Raw genomic sequence first — 21,081 nt, forward strand, 5'->3', positions numbered from 1 at the left:
GGGCCTCTCTGCCTTCCTTCTGTCTGCGCTTAGGTATAATGACGTTCTTAATCCATGATGGTTGGCAAGCTAGATCTCCACTATTAGAGGTATGATTGCAAAGGTAAGTACAGACATAGTGGGTCCTGTTTGTTATATCTATGTGCTAACCCTATAAATTTTAGTCTTGCAGTCATGTGCTGAGGGATATGAATTTGCTGAAACCCTAGTCTTGTCTAGAAGTTCAATATTGGAGACAAGGTAAGTACAGAGGTATAGGGATTTGTATCTTCTATGTATGTAATAACCTTATATAATCTACTATTGAAGGTGACTACAATCAACAGAGGACAATCAAGAGACCACAGTCAACAGAGGACAGACATCTTCAGTGTTTTCCTGACAGGGATCGCACCCTTGCAGGTATATAGTGTTGTGCCATAGCACTGAACTTTACATATAGGGATTTGTATGTCATATGTATGTAATAACCTCATATAATATATTATTGAAGGTGACTACAATCAACAGACTACAATCAAGAGACCACAGTCAACAGAGGACAGACATCTTCAGTGTTTTCCTGACAGGGATCGCACCCTTGCAGGTATATAGTGTTGTGCCATAGCACTGAACTTTACATATAGGGATTTGTATGTCATATGTATGTAATAACCTCATATAATCTATTATTGAAGGTGACTACAATCAACAGATTACAATCAAGAGACCACAGTCAACAGAGGACAGACATCTTCAGTGTTTTCCTGACAGGGATCGCACCCTTGCAGGTATATGGTGTTGTGCCATATTGCTGAACTCTACATATGTATGGCCTAACCTCACCTATTTGACCTTTGCAGGTTTTTTTGTGTGCTGGAGGTTGGTGGGGGGTGAACATGAAGTTTACATGCATGTTATAACTCTTGCAGGTTCAGGGTCGAAGGTCGACTACAGTTCCTGAGGGTTTCATCGATATACTTCCAGTCTTACAGGTATCATGTTCTTTTGAGTAGTTCATTCATGATATAGGCAATTGTATATCAATTGCAAGTCAAAATAGGATAATGTTATTAACTGTATGGTTTCAGGAGTGATTTGACATAGACATGGAAGTAATAACTTCACAGCGTGGGAGAGAGCACTGGGTTCATGAGGGCTATCGATATCGTCGTGACCGAGTGATGGCAGACGGATCCACGTCCTGGAGGGGTGTGCGCCGTGACTGTGTGGGAAGAAGAAAGAGGCTCGTTGATGGATCTTCTGTCAAGATAACGGCACATGTGCATGCACCCAACAATGCCAGAATTGAAGCTGATCGAATGATGGGAGACATACGTGAAAGAGCTGTGGCTACGGTTGAAAGGCCACGACAGATCATTCATGGCACAACAGCTGGTACAAGTTTAGAAGCAGCTACATTATTGCCTGCATACACCTCCATGCAGAGAACAATTAATAGAAAGAGAAATGCAGGCCATCTAGCAATGGGTAATCCCAGTTGCATAAGAGAGATACAAATTCCTGAGCCGCTACAAAGAAGCACACATGGTGAACAATTACTGTTGTGGGATTCAGGTGAAAATGATGAAAGACGCATTTTCATTTTCACAACAGAATCTAATCTTGAAGTGTTGGAGCAACATGGACATTGGTTCATGGATGGGACATTCAAAGTTGCCCCCCATTTGTTTGTCCAAGTCTTTACCATCCATGCATTTGTAGACAATCGTGCACTTCCCATGGTCTACGTGTTGTTGAACAGTAAAAGGGAGAAGGACTATGAACGTGTGTTAAGGAAACTGCTAGAAACCAGAAACACGTTGGCACCATTGACTATCTTGATGGACTTTGAGAGAGCAAGTCTGCAAGCTGCCCACACAGTATTTCCCAATGCTACAGTTTCTGGGTGCCTGTTCTATCTGGGTCAATCATTGTGGCGCAGAATTCAACATGAGGGACTGACCGCCAACTATAGAGATGAGGAGAGAGTAAGATTGTTCACCAAAATGCTGTTAGCATTAAGTTTTGTCCCTGTGGATGATGTTGCTGAATGTTTCGAGACCTTGGAGGAGAGTCGACCAGATGAACTGACCCCGGTGTATGACTATTGGGAAGACAATTACATCGGTAGAATGCGGCATAATGGGAGACATGTCCCACCGTTTCCTATTCCTCTGTGGAATATGCGCTCCCGTGTGGAAGATGGACTGCCTCGGACCAATAATTCAGTTGAAGGTTGGCACCATGCATTTCAATCCTCTGTTGCATGCCACCATCCAACCATTTTTAAACTCCTTGAACATATACAGCGTGAGCAAGATCACACAGAACAGCTGCTTGCTCGATTCCAGGCTGGTAACCGCGCACCACCCAGCAGTAAGAGCACGTATGTGAGAGTGACGCAAAGACTAACAACGCTGCTGCCAACATATGGACAAAGACCTCTCTTTCAATATCTCCGTGGTATAGCACATAATCTGGAACTTTAGAGTTTGATGTTGAAGTTCAGGTTTTCCTGTTGCTATGCTACAATTGTGTTCACTCAGTGATTTGAACTTTGCTTTGACATGTCCATAAAGTCTTCCCAAGCACATATGCTGCAGGAACAGAAGAGACACTTTGAAATGGCTATGTCCCCCTCTCCTTTTGGTGGCCCGAAAGCTAGAGGCCTGCAAAACTGTTGCGCTCAGGATCTCTCCCCCAGGAGTTTCCCTGAAGCCCTCCTCTGGCCCCTACCTATCCTAGCATCCACTGCTCTGACATGTGCCAAGCGTGAAAGTTTTTTATGCCGAGCAAGGTAACCCACTCAAGCATACTGTACTCACTTTGAGATTTTCAAGGTGTTGTGGGTGGTGTTCAAAGGCTTTTTCCTTCACGTAGGGAAGGTCAGATGGTGTCTTGGATGGAGCGGCTTCAGGGATAGCCAGTGTTAAGGAAAATGTGAAAAACTTGAAATTGTACATTTCCTCCCTTGTTTTTGGTGGCCTAGAAAGTACATAAGCAGGAATGTCAGTCAGGTGCTGTCTCTGAAACCTTGAGATGTAGAAAATGACAAGGACCCAGAATGGGTTGACAGGGGTGCAAATGTGATGGTGGCAGTCAGGTGTTGGCCTTTGCAGGACCCAGAAGCAGAGTCCCCCAAGCAGGAATGTCAGTCAGGTGCTGTCTCTGAAACCATGAAATGTACAAAAAGACAAGGACCCAGAATGGGTTGACAGTGGTGCAAACCTGATGGTGGCAGTCATGTGTTGGCCTTTGCAGGACCCAGAATGGGTTGACAGGGGTGCAAACGTGATGGTAGCAGTCAGGTGTTGGCCTTTGCAGGACCCAGAAGCAGAGTCCCCCAAGCAAGAATGTCTTCCCAAGCACACATGGTGCATGAACAGATGAGACATTTTAAATTGTCTATGTCCCCATCTCTTTTTGGTGTGCCAGACAGCCAGAGGCTTGCTAACTGTTGCGTCCAGGAGCTATCCCCCAGGAGTTTCCCTGAAGCCCTCCTCTATTGCTCTGACATGTGCCAAGCGTGAAGGTTTTTTATGCCGAACAAGGTAACCCACTCAAGCATACTGTACTCGTTTTGACATTTTCAAGGTGTTGTGGGTGGTGTTCAAAGGCTTTTTCCTTCATGTAGGGAAGGTCAGATGGTGTCTTGGATGGAGTGGCTTCAGGGATAGCCAGTATTAAGCTCCTTCCCTTTATACCCTTTAAATGTTGCTCATTTAATTTAAAGGGTGTGTTGTCTTTTTTTTCAAGGGTCTGCAAGCTAAATGTTTGTTTTCCACACATGTTGCAGGAACAGATGTTGGTTAACTGCTCTGCCAATATCTTTCTCACTCTCTCCCACTACTGTTGGTTAACTGCTCTGCCAACTGTTGCTCTCACTCCCACTGATGTTGGTTAACTGCTCTGCCAATATCTTTCTCACTCTCTCCCACTACTGTTGGTTAACTGCTCTGCCAACTGTTGCTCTCAGACCCACAGATGTTGGTTAACTGCTCTGCCAATATCTTTTTCACTCTCTCCCACTACTGTTGGTTAACTGCTCTGCCAACTGTTGCTCTCACTCCCACAGATGTTGGTTAACTGCTCTGCCAATATCTTTCTCACTCTCTCCCACTGATGTTGGTTAACTGCTCTGCCAACTGTTGCTCTCACTCCCACAGATGTTGGTTAACTGCTCTGCCAATATCTTTCTCACTCTCTCCCACTACTGTTGGTTAACTGCCCTGCCAACTTTAGCTCTCATACCCACAGATGTTGGTTAACTGCTCTGCCAACTGTTGCTCTCACTCCCACTGATGTTGGTTAACTGCTCTGCCAACTGTTGCTCTCACTCCCACTGATGTTGGTTAACTGCTCTGCCAACTGTTGCTCTCACTCCCACTGATGTTGGTTAACTGCTCTGCCAATATCTTTCTCACTCTCTCCCACTACTGTTGGTTAACTGCTCTGCCAACTGTTGGTTAACTGCTCTGCCAACTGTTGCTCTCAGACCCACAGATGTTGGTTAACTGCTCTGCCAACTGTTGCTCTCACTCCCACTGATGTTGGTTAACTGCTCTGCCAATATCTTTCTCACTCTCTCCCACTACTGTTGGTTAACTGTTCTGCCAACTGTTGCTCTCACTCCCACAGATGTTGGTTAACTGCTCTGCCAATATCTTTCTCACTCTCTCCCACTACTGTTGGTTAACTGCTCTGCCAACTGTTGCTCTCACTCCCACTGATGTTGGTTAACTGCTCTGCCAATATGTTTCTCACTCTCTCCCACTACTGTTGGTTAACTGCCCTGCCAACTTTAGCTCACAGACCCACAGATGTTTGGTAACTGCTGTCAGGTGTTGGCCTTTCTAGAACCCAGAAGCAGAGTCCCCCAAGCAGGAATGTATTCCCAAGCTAGAGGCCTGCAAACTGTTGCGCTCAAGATCTCTCCCCCAGGAGTTTCCCTGAAGCCCTTCTCTGGCCCCTACCTATCCTAGTATCCACTGCTCTGACATGTGCCAAGCGTGAAGGTTTTTTATGCCGAGCAAGGTAACCCACTCAAGCATACTGTACTCGCTTTGACATTTTCAAGGTGTTGTGGGTGGTGTTCAAAGGCTTTTTCCTTCACGTAGGGAAGGTCAGATGGTGTCTTGGATGGAGCTGTTTCAGGGATAGCCAGTGTTAAGCTCCTTCCCTCTTTCTACCCTTTAAATGTTGCTCATTTAATTTGAAGGGTGTGTATTGTCTTTCTTTTTCAAGGGTCTGATAGCAAAATGTTTATTTTCCACACATGGTGCATGAACAGATGAGACACTTTAAATTGTCTATGTCCCCAACTCCTTTTGGTGGGCCAGACAGCCAGAGGCCTGCTAACTGTTGTTTCAACTGTTACACTTAAACTGTCTGTTAATTTGCTCCTGATGTTCTTTCACTTCTATAACCACATCCTCCTCACTTACTCACTTTCACTGATCTTTAACTGCTGTGCCAACCGTTAATGGATATATTATTGCACACTTGTTTATGATTTAAAACGAATAAAGACTTGCATTTGAACATATGTGTATTACATGTTTATCACATATGCAATATTTTAATAAACATTTACCAATGGTTAAAACATTTTGTTGTTTTCTTTATGTTAGTATGACATTAATAACCATGCCATTAAATGTAAGTTTTTATTGTACTATCCCACTAAGTAACAAGTAAGGACACAATGTAAACAATTAACTGTTAGAAAGAATTGCAAGTGATGCATTTAAATTAAAATGTTTTATTATTGGAACAGTTGATGTAAGATTAAAAAATGATTAACATTTCTTCAAATCATATTTATTCTGACATCATTAAATATATCATTGGCCAATCTTTCCATTTCATTTTAAGATTCATAGTTTATCCTAGAATGAATAATAATATATAACTGGTGTCCAAGATGCTCTATGTTAAATAACAACCCTCGTTTGTCTCATAGTTGCAAACATTGATCATCTCTTCATCCAACAACAAATTCGTGGCCATTTTTTTTTTATGATTCTTTATTCATTTTCACAAATTACATTAAGTGTTAATATTTTCATTCACAGTAACAATAAATACATCACTTATAAACAATCATTGGTATATTACATAGATTTTTATCCCTATCCCTCTCCCATCATAAAGAGTTCCACCAAAAGTTATAATTTAATCTCCTCCAGTCTTTCCAATTATATGTGATTTATTGAATGGCAACCCCTGTCATTATTAGTAATAATTTATTGTTATTCGCAGAAATCTGATATTTTGCTCTCATATCCATACCCAATATCACAGTATCATTTTTAATTTCTTCTTAGTAAATCCATTTAATAATTTATACCACTGGGCGGCCTGGTGACCCAAAAAGTCTGTCTGAAAACAAAGAAACTCTATACTATAATGATTATTAAGGTTTTTCCAATCAGGGAACCACGACTGAATGGCATGCTTCAGTTGCATCCATCTATAATTTTCTGATTTATTAAGTCCAAACTTATGTTGCATAGCACCATTAGAAATAACATCATCCAATATACGTATTCCTGCTATCATCCAATGCTTCCAGACTAGTCTTTCTCCGCCAATTTGAATCCTGGAGTTTACATATATGTATTCTATTGTCCTTACTATAGCTAGGCATTTTGATACTGAGAACATGGGACAGTCGCAATGGAGACATGAGTTGCCATTCTATCCACAACCAATCTGGGAGTTTTTCCATGAGTTCTGGGAGGATCCAATACATACCATGACGCAAAATATAAGCTTTATGGTACCTATATAAGTGTGGAAAATTTACCCCTCCCTCTGAAATTGATCTTTGTAAAGATACCAAAGCTACTCTAGGAGTTTTAACCAGCCAAATAAATCCCAAAACTGCTGTGCACATCTCATTAAACCTCTATCCATTTATTTACCACAACGATCATTATGGAAAACATGATGTTTAGTAATCAACAAAAGTGTAAATAGAAAAGGCAGCATCTTACTTACTGCATTGAGCAGTAATGTATTTCCTCCGCATCCCTCTTCCCTAACATATGTGATGTATGACTGTATTAATATATTAGGAGTGGAAAATGATGTGTAATAATTAAAATAATTTGCTCATGACTCCCTGATCTTTTTAAAACTAATATAATTTTATAGTTCTTATGTGTTTCCCATATGCAAACACTGTAATAGCTGCGCATGCGCGGATGCGTCAATCTCTCACGCATTTGACTTGCACCCAATTCTTTTGCGTATACAATAAATAAAAGATTATTGCCAGTATTTGATAAAGCCTTTTCTCATGTACGCTGCACTTTCATATCGGCGCGACTCACATCTGAATATTTAGGATCAATAGCATGCGCAATTAAACACCACACCCGCATTTACAAATGTCACCATTTATTCAGATTTCCCATTAACTCTGTTCGTCCGCGCGGTTTTCACTTGCGCTCATTATACTAAAACCCGTCAATTGCGCTCTGGGAAACTAACCCTTCAATTGCGCAAAAAAATACTATAACTTTAATATGATGACACACGTCATCATTATGCACTAATGGAGACATGCTGATGTCATCACGCATTTCAACACATATGCGCGCCATGCTAACGCTAATTGTGTTTCAATCAAGTACTACAAAACTATATACTATAAAATTCACACATACTCAATTAATATGCGCATTTCATCACTACAGTGAAGTAAAATCTGTTTGACGATTAACCATATAACACGTGTTTTAGATAACCAATAGCAGTGCTGAAAAGGGGAAATCTTACGATATTCACACACCATCGGTCATAGATTCACAAAACGTCATAGATTCACAGAGAAGATGGCATCCTATGTGGGTTTCCGTGGGCGGAAGCCCAACTTCTCCGAGCGTGAAGTACTCATATTAACTGAGTACTTCATGCTCAATGCTAAACTGCTTTTCCCCGTTAAGGGGAAAAGAAGAAATATTGGTGAAATGGACAGGGCCTGGGGTAAACTGGCGCACCTTTTCAACGCACGCGCTATAACACCGCGCTCCGTAAGTATTTATCAAATACATGTTGTTGATAGACAATTGCGCGCTGACAAATTGGGGTGGAGAAATTTTTATGTTTTTTTGCGCGGAAGGCAAAAATGTATACGCATCTCATGAAATCGCGCACTGCGTCATCATGCATCTGCTGAAAAATTGCGCAGTTGATAATGGTGTCTCTCATTTACTTATTTGAGTTAAATAGTTGTATTCCAGTCATGTTTTCAGAATTTACACAATGAATATGCTTGGAATCTATTTCCATGCACTGCTTTCAATGCATATTCATTGGTGAAATCCTGAAACCCGGACAACTGAAGTTGCCTACCCTTGCTTTAACATATCCCATATATATATCATGGCTCACTCATGTCTCTCCATGATATAATAGGTTGAGGATTTGAAGAAAAAGGCCCGAGAGCTCAGGCTACATCACTCTGCATGGGTGCGGGCTGTCCGGCGCAATCTGGACAACACCCCAGGTATGTTACAGTAAAATATCGGGTGGGTGTGCAGTCATAATATCTGTGTTGACTAATCATGTATTTTAAACATTAACAGTTCTTCATATACTTCTGACACTACATGCATTTATGTCTTCAGATGCGAGTGAGGAGGAAGAGGAGGAGGAGGATCAGGAGGAGGAGGAAGAGGAAGATACCCCTATCCCTGACCGGCCGTTTCTTATCCCCCGCAGATGCCCCACCTCCCAATCCCCTTCCACCTCTGCCCAGCCCCGTCCAACGTCCCAACCCCCTTCCACCTCCGCCCAGTCTCATCCCACTTCCCCCCACCGACGCCCTAGACCACCCTCTAGGATCCCCCTAAGAAAACGCCCCAAACCCTGCCCTGCCCCTTCATTCCCAATGCCCAGTTCCCCCTCCCTCCCACCCCCTAACCCCAGTTCTGCCTTCAACTTTTCCCTGAAATTCGACCCTCTGTCATCACCTCTCCCCCAGCCCTCCCACGTACCTCCATGAGTACTGCCTCAACCCCCATCCTGGACAGATTTAGCGACCTCTCTGTCCAGTTCGGTAAGTGTTCAGATATTTTGATTCTGTAATTTTTTTATTTTAAAATCTTTTATTCATTTTTACAATGTACATCAAGTGTACAATTAATAAACACATTTAAGATTTAAGACATCACTTGAATTTTCTTAATATAATATCAAATTCTTAGGTTTATTCATATGTAGCAAAAAGAACCAAGTTTGTCTCATAGATGCTTCCACTGTACACTTTATTTGCCAAGACCATGCTGACTACGTAATTGTCTTTTCAATGTCCACTTTTCAATGTCTTTTCATGCTTTTTCATTGCAGATATATTGGCATCCCCCTCCTCTTCCCCGCCTATGTCAAAATCCTCCCTCCCCATTCAAAGCCCCAACCGTTGTTCCACCTGTTTTGCCCCCCTCCGACCCTCCACCAGAGATTGTGGGACCAACCCTGCACCGGCCACCACCCCTGTTGCAGCGACCACTATTGTGGCTCACGCTGCCACAAACACAGATCCTCCGCCCAGTTCTGTAACAGCGGAGGACATTTACATGGCGGTGGTTACCATCTTAGCAGGGGTGGAGCACATGAACAACTATGCTGAGGAGTCCGTCCGACACATCCGTGACGTGACAGGGGCACTACAGGTCTTGCTTGAAGCACTTCGTGGTGCCCCTCCCACCCCGCCCACCCCGTGAATGGCTCCCGCTGTTACCGAGGGAACTGCACCCTCTTGTCACCACCTCCCTCCCATTCTTCCCCCCGCCTCACTCCCTCCCCCTTCTGCCCTCAACCCTCCCAGAAAAAATACAAAAAAATGACAAAAACAACTACCTCCCCTTCTTCCCCCCCGCCTCACTCCCTCCCCCTCCTGCCCTCAGCCCTTCCAGAAAAAATAAAAAAAATGACAAAAACAACTCCCTCCCCTTCTTCCTCCCCTTTTCATCCACCCCCCTCCACACTCCCACCCCTTCACATCCGTTCCCAACTTACCCACCCCACTCCACCTACAGTCTCCAGCATCATGACTCGCCTGCCTCCTACCGTCTCGTGGGATCTTCAGTCCTCCTGTGAGTGGCTCTCTCTCCCTCCCTCACCCTCCCTCTCTCTCTCCTCCCTCACCCTCTCTCTCCCTCACCCTCCCTCTCTCCTCCCTGACCGCAGTGTTTTCTTTGCCCTCCAGCCTCCTGTGTCGCAGCAGCTGTGACTACAACTTCACAATTGAATTCTCCAGCATCATGACTCGCCTGCCTCCTACTGTCTCGTGGGATCTTCAGTCCTCCTGTGAGTGGCTCTCTCTCCCTCCCTCACCCTCCCTCTCTCTCTCCTCCCTCACCCTCTCTCTCCCTCACCCTCCCTCTCTCTCTCTCTCCTCCCTGACCGCAGTGTTTTCTTTGCCCTCCAGCCTCCTGTGTCGCAGCAGCTGTGACTACAACTTCACAATTGAATTCTCCAGCATCATGACTCGCCTGCCTCCTACCGTCTCAGCTCCCATGTCTGCACTTAGCTTGCCAGCTCTCCTTTGATGATCAGAAAAATGTGACATCATATCTGATACTTTTAAAAAGACATTTTAATATACAGTTTATTGAAAATAAAGGACAACTGCGTACAGGATAAATGCAAAACCTTATCAAACATAACTTTTAATTTACATGGCTGTGTCAACTAGGTAGAATTTGTAATGCTACAAGATTGACAGCTTATCTTGTTTAGAGATGTTCTTAATAGAGTAGAACACTTACCATTCTTAATCCTTTAAGTATAAATTACATGAAATGCATAGAGATGATATGTTAACATCTTTCCTTTCGTGCACACACAATGTGATAGATGTATAAGGTGTACACCTGGCATAATTTTAGTAACCCATCTCCCTGTATGCCTCTTGTAAGGAGATGCACATTTAGTTTGCTTTAAATCCAGAAGTACTCACCATTAATAAAACAGGGGCACTGGTCTCCTGAAGTAATAGCATGTATTTAATACGTACTTCCTGAGTGCAGTGTCAAAGCAGTAGCATTGAACAGGTGCGCCAGTTTCCCCCAGGTCCAGTCCATTTCACCTATATTTCTAACTTTCCTCTTGATGGGGAATAGCAGTTTAGCATTGAGCGACATGTACTCAGTTAATCAGAGTACTTCACGCTTGGAGAATTTGTGTTTCTGCACACAAAATCCATAATAGGAAGCCATCTTCTCTGTGAATCTATGATATTTTTGCAAAGTACTCGGTTAATCCAAGTACCTCACCACCAACCACCCCTGTTTCAGCGACCACTATTGTGGCTCACACTGCACACAGACACACACACTGACTGAATGAGAACCAAAGAGTCAGTTTTCTCCACACTATGTCCATTTTTCAAATGTTCCTGTGCTTGATCGGGGAACAATACTTTAGCATTGAACAAAACATACTCTATATAGACCAGATTTATGTATGTATCTCTATATATGATCTTTTAAAGTTCATAGCCTTTTACATCCTCCAGTTCAAACACTGAAGCTCAAGGCTTAACTATTTTATAGCTAAAGCATACAGGAAACTTCCCTTTCTGTGAATTTAGGCTTTTGCACTAGAGTTTCATCCACTCCCTGTCAATTTCTACAATGTTCCTGTGCTTACCCTTGCAGTCATTATATCTCTGTTGACTAATAATTTTTTTAAGCATTAACAGGTCTTCATATACTTCTCACACAACATGCATTTATTTCTTCAGATGAGAGTGAGGATGTGGAACAATAATTGTCTTTTCAATTTACGACTGCTTTTAATGTTCAATTCTCCAATATTCCTGTGCTTGCCCTTGATGAGGAAAAATACTTTCTCATTGACAGAAAAGTACTCTATATGTGTATATGTACTATACTTATGTATGTATATAATATTTTACATCCTCCAGTTCAAACACTGAATCTCAAGCATACAGAATACTTCTCTTTCTGTGAATTTATGCTTTCGCCCTCATCATCATCCTATTTTTAGACCATGTAATTGTCTTTTCAATTTCAAACTTCTTATAATGAGCTTTATCATTCAATGTTATTATTTGCTGTTCACATCATGTTTACTTGTGTTCAATAATACTTACTTAGCATTTAACTTTGCCCTGGGGGACCTATGCTCACTGTATTATGCTTTCTTCAGTTACCCAGAAATAAAAACATTATAATACAACTATTGATTCCAGAATTTTTTTTACACTCACATACTCCAATGACATTATGAACTTTTAATGACTTATAATGACTAAGGTTGACATTAAACAAATTGGTTATTATTATCTTTTAACATATTAAGACACTTCATAAAATCAATAACTAGAGGGCTGCAAACAAATTGTGGACAGTTTTGTTTGGGTTTTATTCGGGGGGGGGGGGGGGGGCAGTGAAGCTTGTCTTTAATCTTTGAAATCTGTTGGGCCTGAAGATAACTGAGCGTGAAGATGACAGTGTGAAGGAACTTGTAAGTTTGAACATGAATAATGATTTAAACAAACAGAGAAAAAGAGATAATGATCGTCATAAACACTTTAAACATATATTCTGTCATGTAAAGATTATTAAGCTAATTCAGGTTTACAAAAGTTTAACAATTCATACAACAAACATATCATGCAAGACAAACAGAAATAATGAAACTTAGCATTTGACAGATGGATCAGATGAATAGACACTGCAGGCATCAGACTATGGGCATTTCATTATGACCCCAATGCAAACACCCACTATGCCCATTTACCTTCCACTATTACAGGTCTCACAGTCCCCAATGAATGTGTCTGGTAACGGGACAAAAACACCTGGGTCAAAAACTGAGAACTATCCCCAAATCTGCAGCCTGGAACTGGCCACCCTGTTACTTTGATTTATTAAACTCTTTTTCAAATATGAGAATGACACAGGGACACAGGAACTAAATTTCACCATCCTGTCCCTATGAGTTATGTTGCTGTCCTTGTCCCTCTCCCATTCCTATCATCTCTGCTTTAACAGTGTCAGGTCAAGACCACGCCAGGACAAAGGCCGCGCGCAGACAACTGAGCGCAGCGCAGTGGCACCTGCCTAACAAAATTAATAATGCATTTTTAAGGTCGGTTCATAAACAATTGCTTTAATAATGCATTTTTAAGGTCTCTGACGGGGGTGTCGAGGGGAGAAAATCCCCCACTTTACTTTTTACAGATGACGCCACGTTGTGGGGGCATTGTGGGGGGTTTGGGGGAATGTAACTCCACACATTTTACTGAAAACTTCACTTTTTCAATAAAAAACAGGGAAACAGTTAAGTTTCCAGTATAATGAGGGAACTTACAACCCTCCAAACACCACACAACACCGCGCAATGTCTATTAAGTGGGGGGGTTCCCCAACAAAAACCCCCATCGGAGCTCTAAAAACCGTAATTTAGTGCGGCGCGCGCCTCCACGCTGCGCTCAATTGTCTGGGCGCGCCTTTGTCACAGCGCGCTTTTGACCCGACACCGTCTTGCGCTCAGTTGCTGGCCCTGAGTTGTCTCGCGCTGAGTTGGGTGTCAGGTCTATGAACCAGTTGGATGTCAGGACAAAAGCGCGCCGGGACAAAGGCGTGGCCAGACAATTGAGCGCAGTGCGCGCCGCCGCGCCACTCTAAATTACTGTTTTTAGCGCTCTGACGGGGGGTGTGGGGGGAACCCCCTCACTTTATTTAATAGACATCGCGCCACATTCTGGGGGCATTGTGAGGGGTGTGGGGGGTTGTAACCCCCCACATTTTACTGAAAACTTCACTTTTTCCCAGTTTTTAAGGAAAAAGTTCAGTTTACAGTAAAATGTGGAGAGTTACAACCCCCCCAAACCCCCCATAACGCCGGCGCGATGTCTATTAAGTAAACTGGGGGGTTCCCCCCACGCCCCCCCGTCGGAGCCCCTAAAAACTGTAATTTAGAGTGGCGCTGCGGCGCGCGCTACACTCAATTGTCGGCGCGCGCCATTATCTTTCACGCCATTGTCTATGAACCGCTCAGTTGCTGGCGCTGAGTTGTCTTGTGCTCAGTTGCTGGCGCTGAGTTGTCTTGCGCTCAGTTGTCTTGCGCTCAGTTGCTGGCGCTGAGTTGTCTTGCGCTCAGTTGCTGGCGCTGAGTTGTCTTGCGCTGAATTGTCTTGCGCTGAGTTGTCTTGCGCTCAGTTGCTGGCGCTGAGTTGTCTTGCGCTCAGTTGCTGGTGCTGAGTTGCCTTGCGCTGAGTTGTCCCGCTCGTGCACATTTCGGAAAATAAGTTGCGCTCCATTGTCTTGCGCTCAAATGTCTCACGCTCGTTTGTCTTTGCGCTCACTTGTCTTAACGCCTAATTGTCTTCCGCTCATTTGTCTTGCGCTCGGTTGTCTGCGCGCGATTGTCTTGCGTGCAATTGTCTATAAACCAGGACATAAAAGCAATGTTTTACCCAGTCTCCATGAAGCTTTTGAGACTCTAAAGCTGATAAGTGAGACTCCTGGATGCAACATATATCAATATTCTGTTGTTTTAAGAATAAAAGTACCTTCTTTCTTTTTATTGAATGGTTGAGGCCATTTACATTTAGCAAAAATAATTTAAGTTCCATCTATATATTTATTTCCAGCACATTTGAACTCCAACAAATACATTAATTTATTATAATTTGCATACACATAAATCATTCCTTTCAATTTACTATATAAAACATTCTTCCTCACTCTTAATTCCTTAAATATTATATTTCTATGATACCAAAAATCATTCCCTATGCCCTCCCCTATCCCTCCCCTCCTAATAATGCGATAACTTGAAGACATCTGCTCAGACTGGCCACCCTTTCCCTCCCATAAGCATCTTGATTGACTATTCCTCCTTTACTATTAAAAAAAATTGTTCAATCTATATAATTAAAACCCCTTACTACCTTTTAATTAAATATCTAGCTTTTTATATAAAATCTTCATGAATTCAATTCTGTTAATAATATGTACCTTGAATTACATTATATTAATAAGATCAATCTAAATCCGAAAACTGCATTAGAATTTTCTTTACATCCCATCTTAAAAGTGGTAAATTGATTTAAAAACTATTAATGCATTACAATAATACAATGTATCAACATCAATTATGCTATAAGTTCACTTTAATGAATTTAAACAATAACTTTATTAAGGTATGTTTACCACCAAAGTAATAATTAACCAGCTCATGAATACCATTGAGTTAATTTAAACTCCATCAGAACTATAGAATTATTTAAATATTAATGATTTAAAATAAAATAAATAAGGATTTTCTATTTAATATTATGACCTCAGAAAATGTAATAATTTTCAAATCTTATTTAAGATAATATCAATATAATATTTCATTTTATTTTATTTTAAGAATTACTATTGTAACATTACACTTTCTATAATAAATCTATTTCTGTTACATAAGAACATAAGAAGTTGCCTCCACTGGGTCAGACCAGAGGTCCATCGCGCCCAGCGGTCCGCTTCCGCGGCGGCCCATCAGGTCTATGACCTGTGAAGTGGTTCCTGACCATTTCTATAACCTACCTCTACTTCTATCTGTACCCCCCAATCCCCTTCTCCTTTAGGAACCTATCTAAACCTTCCTTGAACCCCTGTAATGTGCTCTGGCCTATCACAACCTCCGGAAGCGCGTTCCATGTGTCAATCACCCTCTGGGTAGAAAAGAACTTCTTAGCATGTGTTCTAAACCTGTCCCCTCTCAGTTTCTCCGAGTGACCCCCTTGTACTTGTGGTAGTCTGAAGAATCTGTCCCTGTCTACCTTCTCTATGCCCCTCAGGATTTTGAAGGTTTCTATCATGTCTCCTCTAAGTCTCCGCTTTTCTAGGGAGAACAGCCCCAGCATTTTCAACCTGTCAGCATATGAAAAGTTTTCTATCACTTTCCTAAAAGTAAAATCGAATATACTTAACATGACTCATCATTTTGGCCTTAATATTTTCATCAATATCATTTTAATTTGCTGCTATATGAATTATGAAAGAAAAGGCCTACAATTTTAAAACTGAAATTAACAAACCCTCAGCAAAGTATTCTTGTCCCTTGGTTTGTCTGTATAATAGCTCTCTCTGAGGCACCGAATCTGGCAGCATCTATATTTTCAGGAGCAGCTGGTGCCAACAACGATCCGTCCATATTGTAAATCCAAACACTCCAACATCCTTAAACTTCACCTCCTTGGGCTCAGACATTTCTTCCGATTCTGTCATTGAAGCCATATTTGATTGTGCTTCCATTTGGACATTGTCAGCTTCCTTCGCCATTATTTATCCCCTTAAACAAAAAGCGCTGATACTATCTGACGCCAGCTGTTTTAGGCCAGGTTAAGAACGAGCTGCGGGGAGTGGAGGACCCGTAGGGTATCGCTTCAGCACGTAGTTTCTCAGATCTAGGCTCCGGAGCAGTGACAAATGGCTGCTCTCTTTAGCATTATTAGACGCCGGAAACCGGAAGTGCTGAAGTTATTTGCAGTCTGCTGAACAATTTGCAGTCCAAAAATTTTTTATAATGCCACAGGAGCTACCGAAGCACATAATCTTCCTGTACCCTAGTGCTCATGCGAAACTACCGCACCAAAAACCATAGGGAGGAGGTGAGACACTATTTACATCTATAAAGGGAATTCAATCCACAGAGCAGCAGCAGCTCACCTACAACTCAACCTTTGTCCATTCACAAAGTTCCACAGCATTCACCTTCCAGGGATTAGTCTCAGGAATCTCCATGGCTTTTACCAAAAGAAATTCCCTCAAGGCCTCACTCGATGCTACGCCCTCCCTCCTATGATGTCAGGTAAATATGAATTTATGAATATTCATCATCTCATTTGTTTTCAATTCTGTATTAGAATCCTTTTCAGTTTTAATTTGAAACTTTCTAATCATTCTATTATAGTTAATGAGTCATTTGTAGCAGCCATCTTAATGTCCATTAAAGTATATGAAAAAAAAATTAATTTCATTTTTCTTTTTCCTTTTATTCCTCTTTCCCCTAGCCAAACTTTTCATATTCAATTAACTAATAACTTTCTTTAATTATCCCTTAGTCAAATTTTCATATCATGAAGTAAATTAAATTCTAATTCTTAGATGTTTCTTGTGATGAAAGGAAATCCTTAAGTTTTTCTGGATCACTAAACTGATGGTATTTTCCTTTGTATGTAATTTTCATTAGCACAGGATAATATAAACCATATTGAGCTCCTATTTCTTTCAAAGGTTATCTAAGTTGTAAAAATTTTTTCCTAACCTGAACAGTTTCTTTTGCAAAGTCTGGGAAAAAAATCAATTTGTAATCTTTGTATGTTATATTTTTAATCTCTTTTGCAGCTTTTAAAATATCCAGTACTTGATGGAATCTAAAAAGTCTTAATATTACAGTTCTAGGTTTTTCTTGATGTTGAGGATTTTTCTTTCCAATTCTATGTGCTCTTTCTATTTCTAAATTACCTTTTATTTTTATTGGAAGAAGTTTTGGTATTAGATCCTCCAAAAAAGAGATCATATTCTTCCCCTCAGCTCCCTCCTTTATTCCAATAATTCTAATGTTCTGATTTCTAGATCTGTTTTCCATATCTATTACTTTCTTATTCAATTCCATCAAGATATTATGATCTTCTTTGTAAGTTAGTTGTATGTGCTCAATTTTCCCAACTTTGTCTTCCAATTTGTCCATTCTATTATTTAAAATATCAAACTTACTGTTCATGAGATTCACTTCTCTTTTAATTTCCATTAGGTTTAAGTTAATATTTCTTAATTCTTCCATTACCTCAATAATGTCCAGAGCGTCCATAGGTAATGGAACTCCACTGGCAGTTTGTGAATCTTCCTTTAATCTCTTAGCCTTCCCAGTTGATTTAGCAGGAGTTTCTTGTAATTTTGTTGATGCCATTCTTTCAAATTCTTTCAGCTTTTAAAATGAATCTGGAGAATATTTATTACTTTAAAACTAATAAAGTATGCCCATAGGAGGGAGCTCAGCAGTTAGCCTGTCATCTGATAAGCCTCCAAGTTCCGGAATCTGTTAGTGCAAAATTTAAAAATTTCCAGGCATAATTACAGACTCAGGTCTTACATTTAATGAATAAATTTCAGAAAGAGAGAGAAAAAAGGATTCTATACACTCAGAACTTAGAAATTAGACTTTATTTTGAAAATGCTGATCTGCAAACTCTTATCCGTGCTTTTTTTACTTCAAAGATTGACTACTGTAATGTAGTATATGTGGGGATCTCAGGATTCAATCATAGACATCTTCAGATGTTACAAAATAATACACTGAAATTACTTGCTCATAAACAGAAATTTGATCATATCCTAAGTGATTCCACCTCATCAGCCCCCCCCGCCCTCTAATTTCCTACATGAGCACTATGTTCTAACTCCCCTTTTGTCCTGTGTGTCTGTCATAATTAGATTGTAAGCTCTTCTGAGAAGGGACCATCTCTTGCATGTACAATGTGTTGTACTGTGTGCATCTGGTAGAGCTATAGAAATAATAAATTGTTGTCATTCCACTGTTTTTACAAGATCACTGGCTTCCTGTTTCACATAGGATAAAATTTAAAGTATTATACTCCCAAGAACCAAGCTATTTGAATTTGTTGATCATTCCGTACATTCCCTCTCTCACACTTAGATCATTACAGGAAAACTGACTAATCATACCATCCATAAAAAGAGTAAAATGGGAGACAACTAGAACTATGGCTTTTTTGTATCTAGCCTCAAGTTTATGGAACCAACTGCCTTGCTATTTATGGTTAGAAACTAATTTTAAAGCTTTTAAGAAGTTGCTTAAATTGTATTTCTTTTTACAAGCTTTTGGTAAAGACATATCACTAATGATAATATTTACTAGGTTACTTTAACTAGCGTGTGTGATATGTCTTCTGAAACAATGGCATAATATTATTTTAATATGTTTCTTTGTAGGAATGATTTTACGACTGTTCTTTATATTTTTATGTACTTCTTTTCTTTTGGATTTTCTTTTTTGTAATTGTAAATGGATTGTAACTGCGTACATCTAATAGCGTTATAGAAATGATAAGAAGTAATAGTCGATGGCCTGTAAGCAGCATTATTCTTTTAAAACAGAATTTAGCAAGTTGTGCTACTGGGATCCCACAGGTTGGTAAATCCAGCAGTGAATCAAGGTGCAGTAAAAGGCAAACTTTTAACACACCTTGAAGAATTCCCCCACTAGTGTCACTAAACTTCATTCAGCACAGGTTTTCAGGTGTACCAAGGAGTACTTCTCTTCTAGCACCAGCAGGGAAAAGTCCTTCTTTCTGCCTGCAAAGCAAAGAAGCAGGGCAGCTGCTACTTATCAGTGAAATACTCTGATGTGGCAGTGTAGGAGTGATTTATGCAGGTGATGTTGTAAAATGAGTGTTCCCACAAACAGGATATTCCTGTTGGCAAAGCACACCACATTTGTTTAGAGCAAGATTTATGATTTTGCAACAGACAGTGTGCAAACAAGGAAAAGCAGCCCCAAAACCCTTAAAAAAATAAAAATAAAGTCTACTAGTAAAAGGATGAAAAATGGTTATAGCAAGCAATGTGACATCGCTACTGAACTTAGCTATTTCAATTCATTGACTTTTCTCTTTGTAGTATATTTGGCATGATGCCATGCCAGCAGCAGTAGTTCTCACGAAAATGTTCATGCTCTTTAAAGTCATTGAAAAGTTGGTGTATACTCTTATAGTACACCTTGGTTGGTGTATACTCTTATAGTACACCTTGGTTTCACTAAGTTCAAATGTAAGATCAGAGTCATGATAGTTACTGACTTTTAGATGGAGATTGGAAACCTATATAATAGGTATATTTGGGGAAAAAACAGACTAAAAGGATTCTCAAAAACCCATGTTAATATGCGACGGTCTGCTAACGCAACCGTTTTGATAGCAAATCTAAAAAAACCCGAGACATTCTCAAAAAATAAGATTCGCTGGTGCTAGCGATGGGCACATGTGCAGAAAAAACACTGTCAACCCCCCCCCCAACACTGGGAGCGATGCACACACTATCTCGCTGCCCTATAATCCCCGCCACGACTACACCCTGCAGCAGGAGAGATGCCCACACTCTTCTGCCATAAAATCCCTGCTGCGACCTGACTGCCCCCCCCCCCACAGCGGGAGAGATGCCCACTCTCCCATGCTTTCAAGTGACCCTCGTCCCCATCTCTGCTGCCCCCCTCCTCCTTACCTTAAAATAGATGACCCAGAGGGACGTGGACTCCCTCATCCCAGCTGCCTGCATCATCTAAAATGGGCCTGCCCCTCCCTGGTGCATCTTGGGATGCTTCGGGAAGGGCCCAGGTTGTATAAGGCCCTCCTATGGGCCAATCAGAGCCTCAGGCCCCTTCCCAGAGCATCTGGGGAAGGGCCTGAGGCTATGATTAACCCAAGTTGTTTAAGGCCCCTCCCATAGGAGGAGCCTTATACAACCTGGGGCAATCAGAGTCTCAGGCCCCTCCCCACTGCATCCCAAGATTTTAGATGATGCAGGCAGCTGGGAGGAGGGAGGCCACGTCCCTCTGGTCATCTATTTTGAGGTAAGGGGGAGGGGACATCTCTCCCACTGCAGGGGGGGGGGAGCGGTTGGTTCATGGCAGGTCGGTTGTGGCAGGGATTTTAGGGCAGGGGTAGAGTGTGGGCATCTCTCCTACTTAATGGGGGAGACACAGCCTGGATTTTAGGATAGAGGGAGAGCGTAGGCATATCTCCTGCTCCAGGGGGGATGTCGTCGCCATTCCGGATGGGTTGTTTTTGCCGCCGCTGCAGGGAAGGGGTGTTGTGATGCAGTGGAGAGAATGGTCATCTCTCCCGCTGCATCACAACATAGAGGCTTTCTAGTAATTTCTGATGCTGACCGGCACCCCTGGATCAGTCGCTTATTTTTGTCACCAAAAGCCGACATCACTTTTTGAAAATGGCTCAGCATTTTTTTAAGAATCCACCAGCAGGATCATTCTAATGTTCACGAACCATTTGCATGTCAGTGTCAGAGACTGCTAGAAACCTCGCTA

General features: G+C 41.5%; 1 protein-coding gene across 1 annotated transcript; it reads left to right on the forward strand.

Moving 5' to 3' along the window:
• The first annotated feature begins 372 nt into the window (after positions 1-372).
• Positions 373-2,633, forward strand: LOC117361896. The gene is made up of 3 exons (XM_033947499.1): positions 373-402; positions 912-974; positions 1,071-2,633. The coding sequence occupies exon 3, from the start codon at positions 1,089-1,091 to the stop codon at positions 2,469-2,471; it is 1,383 nt and encodes a 460-aa protein (XP_033803390.1). The 5' UTR covers positions 373-402; positions 912-974; positions 1,071-1,088; the 3' UTR covers positions 2,472-2,633.
• Positions 2,634-21,081: the final 18,448 nt, after the last annotated feature.

The sequence above is a fragment of the Geotrypetes seraphini genome, chromosome 1 (assembly GCF_902459505.1).
Source record: "Geotrypetes seraphini chromosome 1, aGeoSer1.1, whole genome shotgun sequence".
Classification (NCBI taxonomy): Eukaryota; Metazoa; Chordata; class Amphibia; order Gymnophiona; family Dermophiidae; genus Geotrypetes; species Geotrypetes seraphini.